Source organism: Populus nigra, chromosome 17 (assembly GCF_951802175.1).
Source record: "Populus nigra chromosome 17, ddPopNigr1.1, whole genome shotgun sequence".
NCBI classification, from domain to species: domain Eukaryota; kingdom Viridiplantae; phylum Streptophyta; class Magnoliopsida; order Malpighiales; family Salicaceae; genus Populus; species Populus nigra.
In genome coordinates this window covers 13,371,171-13,384,927 of record NC_084868.1, presented here as the reverse complement: position 1 = coordinate 13,384,927, position 13,757 = coordinate 13,371,171, and the positions used below count along the sequence as shown (strand labels likewise).

General features: G+C 35.7%; 2 protein-coding genes across 2 annotated transcripts; both read right to left on the bottom strand.

The window, feature by feature from the left end:
* Positions 1-2,802: 2,802 nt before the first annotated feature.
* On the bottom strand, positions 2,803-5,886 carry LOC133676614 (proteasome subunit alpha type-4-like). The gene is made up of 2 exons (XM_062098318.1): positions 5,732-5,886; positions 2,803-3,825 (listed from the first exon to the last, which is right to left on the bottom strand). The coding sequence occupies exon 2, from the start codon at positions 3,812-3,814 to the stop codon at positions 3,062-3,064; it is 753 nt and encodes a 250-aa protein (XP_061954302.1). The 5' UTR covers positions 3,815-3,825; positions 5,732-5,886; the 3' UTR covers positions 2,803-3,061.
* A 1,985-nt stretch (positions 5,887-7,871) lies between these two features.
* LOC133677594 (36.4 kDa proline-rich protein-like) lies at positions 7,872-9,804 on the bottom strand. Its single transcript, XM_062099676.1, has 2 exons — positions 8,281-9,804; positions 7,872-8,156 (listed from the first exon to the last, which is right to left on the bottom strand). Exon 1 carries the CDS (start codon positions 9,711-9,713, stop codon positions 8,289-8,291), a length of 1,425 nt encoding a protein of 474 aa, XP_061955660.1. The 5' UTR covers positions 9,714-9,804; the 3' UTR covers positions 7,872-8,156; positions 8,281-8,288.
* Between the last annotated feature and the right edge of the window lie 3,953 nt (positions 9,805-13,757).

The following is a 13,757-nucleotide window of genomic DNA, read 5'->3' as shown; positions in this document are numbered from 1 at the left end:
TGGAGAAAACAGAGTGGGAAATTCATTTAAGATAAGATAGACAATATCTTATAAACAGTAATATGGATGCTTTTGTTTTTTACTTCACATGCCAACAGGAAGAAGCTTACCAAGTCCAAGACTAGGTTTTATTATTTCCATTATTTTCATATTTACAAGCAAGACTGATTTTTTCGGAATAATCCAAGACTAGGTTTTAAATCTGCGTTTTTAAACCGCAACCATGAAAACTACCTCAATCCTGCACCACACCTTGCAATGGAACTTGTTTATCAAGCTCAAATCAAATGCTACTCGCGGAATTCTGTTTGAAGTTGAAACAATAGAAAATACTGTCAATTTTAATGGAGCAGTCCAATCTCCATGGCAGATTTATGATAAGGGGTTTGAACTTAGATTCATTGGATCAATACATGAATTTCATCTTTTTTCTCCAAACATTTCTTTCTCAAAAAATTTATGGAGCTCCTCGTAACATTTTCTTCCATTCGAAGATAATGTTAAAGGGGAAATACAGTATTACAATTTACACTATTTAAATGACATAGATAAAACAGGAAAGAAACATCACAAACAATATCCAAGATAATCAAGAACAAGAAGCACCTGAAAATATACATTACAAAGAGCAATCTTGGTCACTCTCCAATGAGTTCTGTGGAGAGTAAAATATGATAATATCAGCCTCTTCAGGAAGTTTAAAGCTCACTCTCTTCTGTGACTTCCCACTTTGGGTTCTGCTAATTGAACTCACTACTGAAGAGGCACTGACATAGTCTTCTTTATCATCTACTTGATCAAGCCCCAATAGTCTGCCCGTGGAAAAACTCACTCCTGCCTTGGTGGAAATAGATGGGTGTACCCTTTTGGAAGACCCATGTTTGAGAACACAAAGCTCTCCTCCTCTCAATTGTTCTGCCTTCAAGCTAGGAGAGGTTAAAAGCCAGTCCTGTAGAGTCAACTTGCTCACTGTTGTACCCTTCTTCTCTTCTCGGAGCACATGCCTTTTGTTCTGGATCTTCTTCACTTTCAAGCATTCTGGCTTCAATAATTCAACAAAGCGTGATTCACGACCATAGGAGCGGACTACTTCTGGCTTCTGCTCGGAAGTTGAGAGCTTGCTCACTTTACATCCCATTGGATTCTGCCAAAAGAATCAGCAATGTAATACATAAACGTGGATGGATAAGATGGGGAAGGGCTTAAATCATTGTGTCTGAGCAATGTATAGGGGAAACCGCGACGGAGAGGCTGAGAAAAAGGTGTTTGTAAGAACTATGTTGCCTTAGTAATCCCCATTAGGTTAAGTATTAATTTGTACTAAATCTTTCAATATAATTAAGTTCGCATCAGTCATGACGATTGGCCAAAGCAATCCTCACATATTATTTGTTTTGTGCTAGCTACCATTATCTCAGTGTCCATGTCAGTTTCTTGGCTTTTAATCTTCATATTGATCAGTTTGACAGACAATGGTGATAAACTCAAAGCAATTCGTTACAAACAATATATTAAGCTAACTGAAGTTCATTTTCCAATTTGTGGAATCAAGGAAGTTGGTTGTCTTTGCATGAGGGAATAACTTTTCACTTCTTGTTTGATTGTTGAGCGTGGTTTAGATTCATTGTCATTTACGACAACAGCAAATTGTGCAAAAATATGTTTGACTTAGAATCTAGTAAATTTAACGGCAACATTTGTAATTGGCTGCAGCTAGATTCTTAGGACAGGCTGGTTCCAGGAGGGATATGAAGCTGCAATATGTCAATGTGGAGGAAAAATCAGACTAAGCAGGGCAGCCTGCAAGAAGCAGCAGAAAGCAAAACAAAGTGCACAGCAACATGGTCTTTTAGTTCACATCTCAGCCTTCAATAAGATGGCAGAAATTATCAGTTTCAGGGAAGACAAGTTTCTGTTTAGCGACTGTAGTAGAAAGACACGATACTATTGATCAGTGTTGTGTAAGAAACTGGATGTCAGCTTTGACTGTAAATCTCTTGTTGCTATCAGTCAGTCAAGGACTCATGGTTATTCTTTGGACATACCAATCTGTATCTTCAGGTTTTAGGCAGGCAAACCCTAGAAAAAGAAATTAATTTGTAGTCTGCTATTAGATTCAAGGCAAAGATTATAATTATAAACATGGAGCAGATTCCCTTGTTACTTGAGCCAAAATACCTCAAGGGTTTATTATGAGATTTCAAGTTCAGTCATATTCTATTGCATGGCACATCACTTGTTATTTGTGTATCAGAATCGAAATTGATATATTTTCTGGCATGCTTGAACCTTAGGGCTTGCAGCTCTTTCACCGATCATATTGCTGGATGATACATTTAGAACAATTAACAAGAAATCGATTATTCTAAGAGCAGTTTGTGGAAAATATCACTTTAAAGAATCCACCCTAGTTATAAACTTATAATACCCAATACGAGAGTAAACCCGGCTAAGTTATGGATTAGAGATGTTAACCTACCTACCTACAAGTTAGCTTATTAACCAAGCTATGATTTTTTAAAAAAAAGAGCTCCCCAAACGAAGTTGTTTCAAGCATTCTATTTTTTTTTTTTTAAAATAAAACTGAAACATCATTTTAATGAAAAAACCCAGTTCAAAGTCTAGACCGAACTAGGTTTTATAACACTGCTGACAGCAGAGAACCCTTCCCATTTTGCTCGAATTATCGAATGTGCCGAAACCTAAAAGGAGAGACATTTCCTAGAGCACTCCGCAAAAACTGCTCAGACATAGATTTGCGTCATGTACAAAGGCCCATCTAGACTTCACGAGAGTCTAAAATTTAGTTGGAAGTGTATATTTTTGCCCTAAAATCACAAAACAGTAGTGATTATGTAATAATTTCAACACAAGACATGATGGCGTCTAAGGGTTAATTCAGATCAACCATCATAAATATCTCATACTACTGTAATTCTAATCAAGCACATGATGTTGGAAGTCTCATTTGCATGAAGCATTCTGAGAATAGAAAGATACTCCAAGCATGAAATTTATCTAGAGCAGTAATGTACTTGAAGGAGATACAAAAGAGGTCGAATCAGGAAGTCTCAGCAGCTGGTTGGGTAACTCCAAACTTCACCAACAGCTTGCTTAGAGCATTGGGTGGGCAAATTTGGTATTTGACATTCCCAGAAGGAGAAAGGAAGACCTCAGCCAGTTCAAGCTTCTCTGAAGTAAGACTTGTACTATCCATAGTTTTGCTGAGCACCTTCAAAGCAAGCTGGACAGCTTCTTCCCTTGTGATTTCATCCCTGTAATCCTGCTTTAACATGGATTGTGCAGCCTGGTTGTTTGCACCAATTGCTGCAGCTTTCCAACCAGCATAATTTCCACTAGGATCGCTCATGTAAAGTTGGAAACCATAATTTTTGTCCCATCCTGCGAACAGAAACGAGACACCAAAGGGCCGAAGACCACCAAACTGTGTGTACCCTTGCTTGGTGTCACAAAGAGATTGAACTAACTGCTCTACAGGCATTGGCTCTTGGTATGCAAAGGTGTAGCGTTGTGCTTGGATCCTTGCAGTGTTGATTAGGATGTTGGCATCAGACATAATTCCAGCCACTGCAACAGCCACATGATCATCAATCTTGTACATCTTCTCAGTGGAAGTTGACGTTTGCAATAGCTTGGATGTAACCTTCTTTTCACCAACCAAGACAACCCCATCTTTGGATAATATTCCTATTGCAGACCCAGCATTTCCAATGGCTTCCATAGCATACTCAACTTGGTACAGACGTCCTTCAGGGGAGAAGATTGTTGTGCGGCTATCATATCTCCGAGACATTTTTATTTATACTGAAAGAAGATAATAAGCAAAAGCAACAAAAAGAACAAAAATAAGTTCTTAACCTTGCGCCCCTTTTCACTCGATTAACTATATAGGAAAAGCCAGAAAGCAGGGTTGGGGAGTCCACGGTAAAAGAGTGAAAGACTCACATGAAGATCATTCAATTGCAAATAAATGAAAGCATGCAACACATTAAAGAAAGCAGAAATTGAGCATGTGTTGAAAAAAAAAACAATTAGAGCAACTCTTAGAGAACAGCATAGCCATTATAATCAGCTTGGAAGTGAGAACTTGACACGATTAGAAAACATCTCAGAAACAACTAGAGCTTCCAGAACTACGAACAAGTCCAACAGTGTGGGAATTTCCATAAACTGAAAAGGTAGAATATAGGCTTTGCATGCTGTAAATTGACAATATTTTAAATTCTTCAATTCTTTTGATTGATTAACCAAAAAATTTAGGAGATGCAATCATTGTGCCATTTTCCCAATTCAGCCCCTTTTCATGCTCATCCATTTTCAAATAAAACATGCCTCATGGAAACAGCATGTATATTTTCTGTTCCAAAGAGCCAAATGCAAACATAGGAGAACATGTATCACATACATATGCAAGAAAACACATGCATGGAGTTTGTAAAGGAGGTGCATACACTTAAGTTTCTTAGAGAAGAGGCCATTAGGAAACTACATTTGCAAACCCTAGAGCTCACAAAAGAAGTTGCAAAGGCAGGCAACTGAAAGTTGTTTAAATTAGAAACACACAAGGACTGAATATAAGAAAATAAAATCTTGCAACTGTAATTTAAGTAATGCCATCCCTCTGATTAAGTCTAACCTTGACCATTCAAAAAAACCTAAGAAAGACAATGAAAACTCTAACTAAGAAATTAGTATGCTTTACTAAATAGTTACTTAAGCACAGTTCTGTAACAATAACCCATATATCAAACTAGGTTTTCCTTGTTTACCATCCTTTAATTCATTATACCTGTCAAGAATATCACAAAGGACATATAGCAAATCATATTAAAAAAACAATCGAAAATCAGTCATTTCCAGCAAATATACAACTACATAGTTCCATAGTTGCTCTATTTCATCTAGCAGTTCAATCAAGGATCACTAACAAAGTTGCCAAACTGAAATCAAAATCTGTTTCGCCAAACACAACCCATTCTATGTCTTTTTAGTACAAAATCAACAATATTGTTTTATCTTTCGCACTTCCAACAAAACAATTTGATCCCTTAAAACTCTACAAACTACTATGGACACACACAAAACAACAATAACCCAGGTTCCAATTCCAGAGTTCAGCTTCTAAAAAACACATCAAACCCAACTAGGTCTTTTTCCACTCCGAAATTCAATGCACATTGTATAGTTAATTTGCCAAACTATATTAGAATCAGTTTCTAGGAAACACCCCATCATCCCATTCTCTGTCCTTCCAGTGAGCACACCATCAACAATTCTCTCTCTTTTGGTCTCCCATAACAAAACAAATTGATCCCTGAAAACCCTACAAAACTACAATTAACATCAAAAAAAAAAAATATATATCCCAGATTCCAATTCAAAGTCCAACTTCTAAAAATCACCTAAGAAATCAGCATTACCAACTAAAACCCCTCAACCACGAACAAAATCATAAAAAAGCAGCACCTTTACTGCTTTACCACCATAACAACCCAAAAACAAAAACAGATCTACGTAAACACCTAGAAAACTAACTCAACACTTAAAAACTAAAACTCATTTTCAAATTTCAATCAAAAACCATAATCGCACACAAAAAAGAAGCAACAACAAAAACGAATACAAAAAGTCCAAATCTCGAAGACCTAGTTCAAGAAACCAACGAAAGAAGAGACATTTGATATAAAAATCAAGAGGGAATGCTAATTACCTGTAAAATGCAAGTGATCAGAAGGAATTTGCTGTGTAGTGTGAGCGGGAGATTCTGAAGGGCTGATGAAAGCTATGGCTTCCTTGGTGATCTTTATGGGTTTCTTACTTTGCTCTACCTTCTTGCTCAAGAAGAGTGAAAACAGCTGATACTGGGTGGGTTGGGCTTATTTTGTGGGCTTAAGATATTAAGCCTATTAGAGTTTTTTTTCCTATTTATTCATTTTTAGTTTTTTTTTTAAAAAAAAGATTTGTGAAAGAAAAATTAGCTCGTTAACATGGCCGAATTAGAATCAATTCTTTATTTGAGTTTCTTAAACCATGTTATTAACACTAGTGAATCATTGATTGAATCGTTAGATCAATTATATTATAATATAAAAACGTTTACTTAATATAAAAAATAAAATAAAATAAAGACAGTGATATGCTGTATAATTTTTAAGATGCAGGAACTTATAGTTATTTTATTTTATTTTATTTTTAAGAATTGCTTTAATTATTGGATTTGACTGATTTTACGTAATAATTTACTTATTCAATTAAGTGAGTGTTTAGAAGTCTTGTAACTTCTATTTGTGAATGTATTTTAAAAGTGTATTTTATTTTAAAAAATATTAAATTAATATTTTTTTAATGTGTTTTGATAGTTTTGATGTGTTAATATCAAAAACAAAAAACATATAAGAAAATTATTTTAATATATTTTAAAATAAAAGTTACTTTTAAAAAGCACATCTTACACCACAAAAACAATTACTCTATTAAATTGGATGATTAATTGATTTTATAACATTTATTTTAGTTACTAGTCATTTAGAATTGATTATATTTTTCTATCAGGTTCTATTAACTTATTGTTTCCCATATTGCTAGAAAATTATGCCAAACAACTTACTAACATCCACACGAAATAGGTAATTTACGAAGGAATTATTGAGGTTGGTCCAAAACCCTTAATTGGACCTCATCACTTTCGGTTTTGCAAAGGTGCTACCAACAACATGTCCTTTCGTTATTTTGAGGGAATTTTTAAAATCTAGGTTGTAATTTATATTGTGGATTGCTACTTTTCTCAAGTATTAAAAAATAAAAATCATAGATTAAACATTATTTTCATCAAGTAATTAAACCAAGCATGAGGATTGCTGTACAAAAGGGTAAGGTCACTGAATCAATGTGCATGTTATCTAAGTTAATTATTTCTCATAAAAATTCATCTAATTATGCTTTAATCAAATTTGATTAAGTTAATCAGGTTATGGACAATTAAATTTTATTAAATTAATATGTTTTTATTTATATTTGAAATCCAAATTTAAGTTAGGTTTTGGACAGTAAATATCTAATATCAACTCGTTAAATCTAGCCAGATTTAACAACTATTCTATCCAATGATTTTTTTTAATTTCCTAAATTATTACCCCTTTTATTCGGACAAATAAAAAGGAGGTCAGGAGTGCTCTGACTTCTAGCAAACCATGTTTCTTATCTAATAACATTATTATTTTATTATTATTATTATTATTATTATTATTATTATTTTCCCTTGATTAAGAGGCGAGGTCTTCAAACCAACTCTTCTCCATTCCTTCTCGCATGTCCCAAACACCTTGGTTAGGCTTAGAACTTAGAATCCTTATTAAAATATAATAATTTAAGCTTGTCTTTATCATATAGTGTTTGTAGAAATATAAAATAAATATATTCGGGATCTTGTAATCTTGTAGCTAGGCTGGATAAGAGTTTGTAGCCTTTTCCTTTCTATCTTTTCCCGTGAACCAAGCACTGCCCGTTTACAGTATATATTTGACTTACTTCAAATCATACTAATTTTCTCAAGTAAAATATTATGGTCTTGGTCCACAATGGAATAAACATTTCAAACCAAGTATGGATTGATCAGAAACCTGTACCAGGAAAAAATATGATTTAAGAGAAATCAAACATGCTTTTTAAAAGAGTTTACAAGGGGACAACGAATCTTTGTTTTTACAGTCATGTCGTTTTTCAAATGTTTTTTAATAATTTTAATGCAATAGTATTAAAAATAAAAAACATATTATTTGGATATATTTTTAATTTCAAACACTTTAATAAAGACATGCATGAGAGGGAGGGATAATTGGATGGCGCGCGTCAGTCACAAGTGATGGAGATCATCACATTTTGATGGAATTAAACATCAAGCAATCAAGAAAGTATGCCCACATTTGATAGGCAACAAGTTGAAGAAATTAACATAAGATATTCTCTGAAAAGAGAAGGGAAGGAACACAAGAAAATTCTCTAGAACTATAACAAAACACAAGATATCCTCTTGAATTAATTAGAGGCTTCATTCCAGCCACTTCATGATCCTACATGCAATTATTCTTTACACTTTCAAGCTCACACATGTTACCCTCTGCATGTTTCAACACAACCTGCAACCATCAAGAACGCCAAAATATGATTTAGTTTCATGGATATTTTTTCTGATAAATGGAATATCTTGTCAAGACTATATATATATATAGCGAAATTCTGAAAATGGAAGCTAGCTAGTACCTGATTAATTAAGCGGGACACTTGAACCCTTCAGGTGGGGTCTTGCCACAGTCAACAAGGACCTCAAGAGCAATGGGTATAATGATACTGATGTTGAGAAGCTTAGCCTTAATGGTGGTGCAAAGACATATGGCAGCATCCAAGTCAAGAAGACCTTGAAGCACTGGACAGCATGCATCCTTGGCACTACTGCCAATGCCAATGTGGACCAGTCCACCTAACACGTCCACACATGCACCTAGCTTGAGAGTGTCAATGGAGCAAGTCTCTTGTTTTGGTGGTGGAGGTGGAGGTGGAGGTGGAGGACATGGTGTTTCGGGTGGTGGAGGGTTCACAATAGGTGGTGTTGGTGGCTTTATTGGAGGAGTCACTGGAGGCTTTGGTGGTGGAAGAGTTGGTGGTGTTGGTGGCATTATTGGAGGAGTGATCACTGGAGGCTTTGGTGGTGGAAGAGTTGGTGGTGTTGGTGGCTTTATTGGAGGAGTCACTGGAGGCTTTGGTGGTGGAAGAGTTGGTGGTGTTGGTGGCATTATTGGAGGAGTGATCACTGGAGGCTTTGGTGGTGGAAGAGTTGGTGGTGGAAGAGTTGGTGGCTTTATTGGAGGAGTCACTGGAGGCTTTGGTGGTGGAAGAGTTGGTGGTGTTGGTGGCATTATTGGAGGAGTGATCACTGGAGGCTTTGGTGGTGGAAGAGTTGGTGGTGGAAGAGTTGGTGGCTTTATTGGAGGAGTCACTGGAGGCTTTGGTGGTGGAAGAGCCGGTGGTGTTGGTGGCAGAACTGGTGGTTTGGGCACATATGGTGGTTTTGGTATGAAGGGGGGATGCACAATTGGTGGTTTGGGAACATATGGTGGTTTCGGTATGAAGGGCGGATGCACAATGGGTGGTTTCGGTGTATAGGGCGGATGCACCATGGGTGGTTTCGGTTTAAACGGGGGATGTACAATGGGTGGTTTTGGTTTAAACGGGGGATGTACAATGGGAGGTTTGGGAACAACAGGCGGCTTAGGTGGGTGGGGTTTGGGGGGTTTAGGGCCATGGGGTGGCTTTACTGTGGGAGGAGGATGCACCGGTGGTATCTTAGGAGGACACTTTGGTGGTGGCTTTACTTTGGGAGGAGGGTGCACCGGTGGTATCTTAGGAGGATACTTTGATGGTGGCTTTACTTTGGGAGGAGGGTGCACCGGTGGTATTTTAGGAGGATACTTTGGTGGCTTTACCTTGGGAGGAGGGTGCACCGGTGGTGTCTTTGGAGGATACTTTGGTGGTGGCTTTACTTTGGGAGGAGGATGCACCGGTGGTATCTTAGGAGGATACTTTGGTGGTTTAGATGGCGGAGCTGGGTAAGGGCAATAGGGACAAGCAAGTGAAGTGAGCAAAGTGCCCAAGTTCACAAGGAGGATCAAGAGGTTAGCCAGAGCAAACTTGGCCATTGTGGCTACTTGGCACTTCCCTCACTGGGTTTCTCAGTGAGTCTGTAGCTCAAGCCATGCATGCCAGCTTTCTTATAGACTTGAGTGGTCTGAAATTCTTTCTTCAATCAACAGTCATGCTCATATTTACAGTCCAATATTTTATTGCAACTTTATCATCATGGATTGACTTGACAGAACTAATAATACCAGTTCATTTAGCTACGCGGTGCACCTCCAATACAAATTGGATTTAAAACAAAGAAATATAAAAATAACATTTTAAAAATTATATTCAATATAAAAAATAACATCTTAAAAAACAGAATTTAATATAAAAAATAAAATGAAACGCAGTTTTCACCTTCATTTAGAAAAGCCTCGCTCAATTAGTTTCACCAATTATTATCTGCTTGGAGACGGGGACAATTATTACGTCCATCTCAGCTTTCAAAGCAGAGGGAATCAAGCAGCACTGTTTTACGATAGAGGATATTTTAACTTGTAGTGCCTGTTGAGCCCGTGATTGCCCAAGCCTCCTAGAAACCACGTGAAAAAAACCCCTTTTTATTTATTTATTTATTTATTTTTCTGGATGAGATGCATCGACGTTCTATTTTTCGTATGCAGAATTAAGTTCTCTCTCTGTCGAATTAACAATGATATAATTTTTTTTTTACTCTATGATAGAGTTGGAAATCTATGTTTGCCTAATGAAATCCAGTGGTGTCGGCAGCCACAAGCTTACAAATTAACACAATTAAATAATGAAAACCACTGGTTTGGTATATATGCTTTTCTTGCTTTAGAATTTCCCAACAGCAAACCTGTCTTCATTCGCATAATTCTACAAAATATCAGAGTACGTTCTCCCCATTAATTATGTAATTGTTTTGGCGTTTTACTCAATCTTTTTAATCTTTATTTTTTTCATGTGCGCCTCCTAGCCCTAGCTAGGCTCCCCTTAGGATAATGCTCTTTTTTTCTCTCCCTTTAGATCGGAAAAGAAACAGAAAAACTGGCTAACCAAGAGAACAACACCAATGCAGTCGTCGGCATCTAACAAATCCTTGATATATACAAGGAGGAGTCTCCCATGCATCTTTGCAGATGATCATTTTGAGAGGAGCCAAAGTACCGAGCTATATATGAAATGTCACGGATTATATTCAGGCAATTGCTTTCTTCAATACATTTTTGAGCTTCACAACCTCAGAAATGTCATGTCGTTTTCAATCTCTTTGTATATATGCATATTTGCAATGCAGCTGTGTGCACAGAGACTCACATAGAGGACCCGCATGATAAAGAATATATACGCATATAGTAAGTTTTTTTTTCGAGCCACTAGATAAAATGATGTAGTTGTTGAGGATACATATACCCCACCACTATCCCCCACACTGCATGAAATTCGAAGCTGAGCTTGGACTCACAATCAAACTTCAATTCCAATCGAGTCGAGATTGGTTATTTGTAATTAATATATTTAACATTTTGTTTTGTTTTGTTTTAGGGCTATATATATTTTACTTCATTATTAGTGAGATAGGGTTTTTTTTTTTATTGAGGAGGGCAATAATGCAAAATCAATCAAGTTACTTGATTATTATGTCATTGATTCAATCAAGCCACTAGTTCAATAATATTATAATTTAAAAAATGAAGGTCCTTGAAACTTTTTCGAGTTTTATCAGGTTTAGCTGATTTTGATTGAATCTAACGAATCCTTTGATTGAGTCATGGGTTTCCAATTGGGATGGGATCAGTCTCATCTAAGTTTAATAGAACTACCCTTCATATTCAAAGCATGATAAACCCAGATTAATTATTATTGTTACAAAAACTAGACCGGTTTTATGGGTTAATCTAAAACTCAACTAGGAGTTGGACTAGTTCAGTTAAAAAAAAACAGAAGCTTTTCAGTTTAAATCTTATTGATAATTTTTTATAAAAATATATATATCAATGTCTTCCAATCCCATGACATGACGTGAGCCAGTCTTGAATTCTTGAATTCAGACTTCAAGGTTGGGTTTTACTTCTAAGTGAATTTAACAATCTCGATGCTTGAAACAAAGGCCAAACACATGGCTAATGGCCCACAAAGATGGGAGATTGGGGAATTCTTTACTATTACCATGGCAAGAGACTACTGGGTATATATCAAAGAAAGGCAACTTGCAAGCCTATCTTTTAACTGTTGCACCACCTTCTCACGGATTATTCTTTCATCATTTTGATCTAAGTCGTTTTTTGCTATCATTATATATTCTTTAATCATCCAAAACCATATAAATTCAACCAGCATTTCATCTAAATGAACTTCTCCTTCACCACAACTATTGACACTGATTGGTGATGGTATTTTAGTGCCCCTGTCGTGACAACATTTAACTGTTTTTACAGATGAAAATTTTTGTTGATATTTACACTAATAGTCTCTCTATGATTATTTTACTGATGGGATCATGAATAGAAAATATCTGTTACAAAAATACCTGTTTATAATTTTTTATCAGTAAGTTTGTCATTAATAAATTTATTGATGGATTTATAGAAAAACCATATAAACCAAAAAAAAATTAGAAAATTATTGACAATGACTAGTGATGGTATTTTAGTGCCCCATTGAATTAAGTCCAATTAGGAAATTATGATCCAACCTATGTGACTGACATCCACCTTGAAGTGAATTATTTTTCATGTCATATAATGCAGTTGGTTGAGGAGAGCTTAAAAATTCCTGATTGCCTTTTACTGCTCTCTACTTGGATTGCAAATTTGCACACATCTATGTAATTTGCAGGTATATGGATTAATAATTTTTAAATACCATGCCATGCATCTATTTCTCCGCCACCAAATTCCTGGCACCGAAGCTTGAATTTGGGAATGTTGGTTGATCTTGATGTAAAAGAGAGGTACAAGTTTACTAAATCTTGGCAGGCCATTTTAGCCCATGGTAATGGAAAGGATAGATTTCCAGTTTGAAAGAATGAAAATACTGCTATAGGCTTATAGGAGCTAGAAAAGGTAAAAGACAAATGTGGGCAAAAATTCATTTGTATGAGGAGGCAAAAATTTATCACTACCTATACATTTTCCCGCATGTTGTGGATCAAAATTGCTTTGATAGTGCGTGAAAGTCAGAGGTGGCTTTTTTTATTCCCTTTTTTGAGAAGAAATCAAAATACAGTGAATTTACGAGGACAAAGCATAAGACAGAAAATTATTGTCTTTAACTCTAAGTGCTTTAATCAAGTTTAGATCCATTCGTTCTTTTTTTTTTAACAGATTACCATAACAACTTCTGGGTTTGAATCAAATTCTATCGAGAGATTCATTAGAGATCATAATTTATAATTATAATAAAAAGAAGTTGAATCTTACTTCATTAAGCTACATTTGCTAGTGAAATTAAGTTGATTAAGTTTAAAATAAGCTAATTAATATAAATCACTGTGTTAAAAGATAGAGGGGGAGAGGGAGAGGGACAGCACTAACGAATGAATTTTCTCTATTTAATCCATATGTTCCTTTTTCTTTTTCCTTTTCTTTATTATTTTTCCAACTGGATCCCAATACAAATTCATGTCACATATCAAGATTTACAATATTTACTAAAATAGTAAATGTATCTTGTCCTTGTTCTTCTTATGGTCCCTCAAAGAGACTTTGGAAGGCAAGAACCTAACAATAGAGCAATACCCCACCATGATTTGCGAAAAGAAATCAAAATAGACTCCACACAACAACTAGCTAGCAAGATTTTCTAATGTTATCGCAGATTCATGCAAGTGAATTTGGTGGTCATCAATTTTCTAATGATAATACTTTTGTCTTGTTGATCGAAGGTCATCCAAGAAACCATGAAAAGTCAATGTCTTGATATATAATCCTGTATTCCTGTATGTACATGTGCTGATACTTGAGTTCTTGTTTAATTAGTGTCTAAAAAGTAACAATGTTGGTCTAATTTTGTAACTCAAAATTGTCATCATATGAATTTCCTCTTACTTTGCTGGAGGATTTAGCTATCATACAGTGGAAAGTCATCACAAT

Excerpts from the sequence above, each read along its gene's own strand:
- LOC133676614 (XM_062098318.1), bottom strand. The coding sequence starts at position 3,814 with ATGTCTCGGAGATATGATAGCCGCACAACAATCTTCTCCCCTGAAGGA.
- LOC133677594 (XM_062099676.1), bottom strand. The coding sequence starts at position 9,713 with ATGGCCAAGTTTGCTCTGGCTAACCTCTTGATCCTCCTTGTGAACTTG.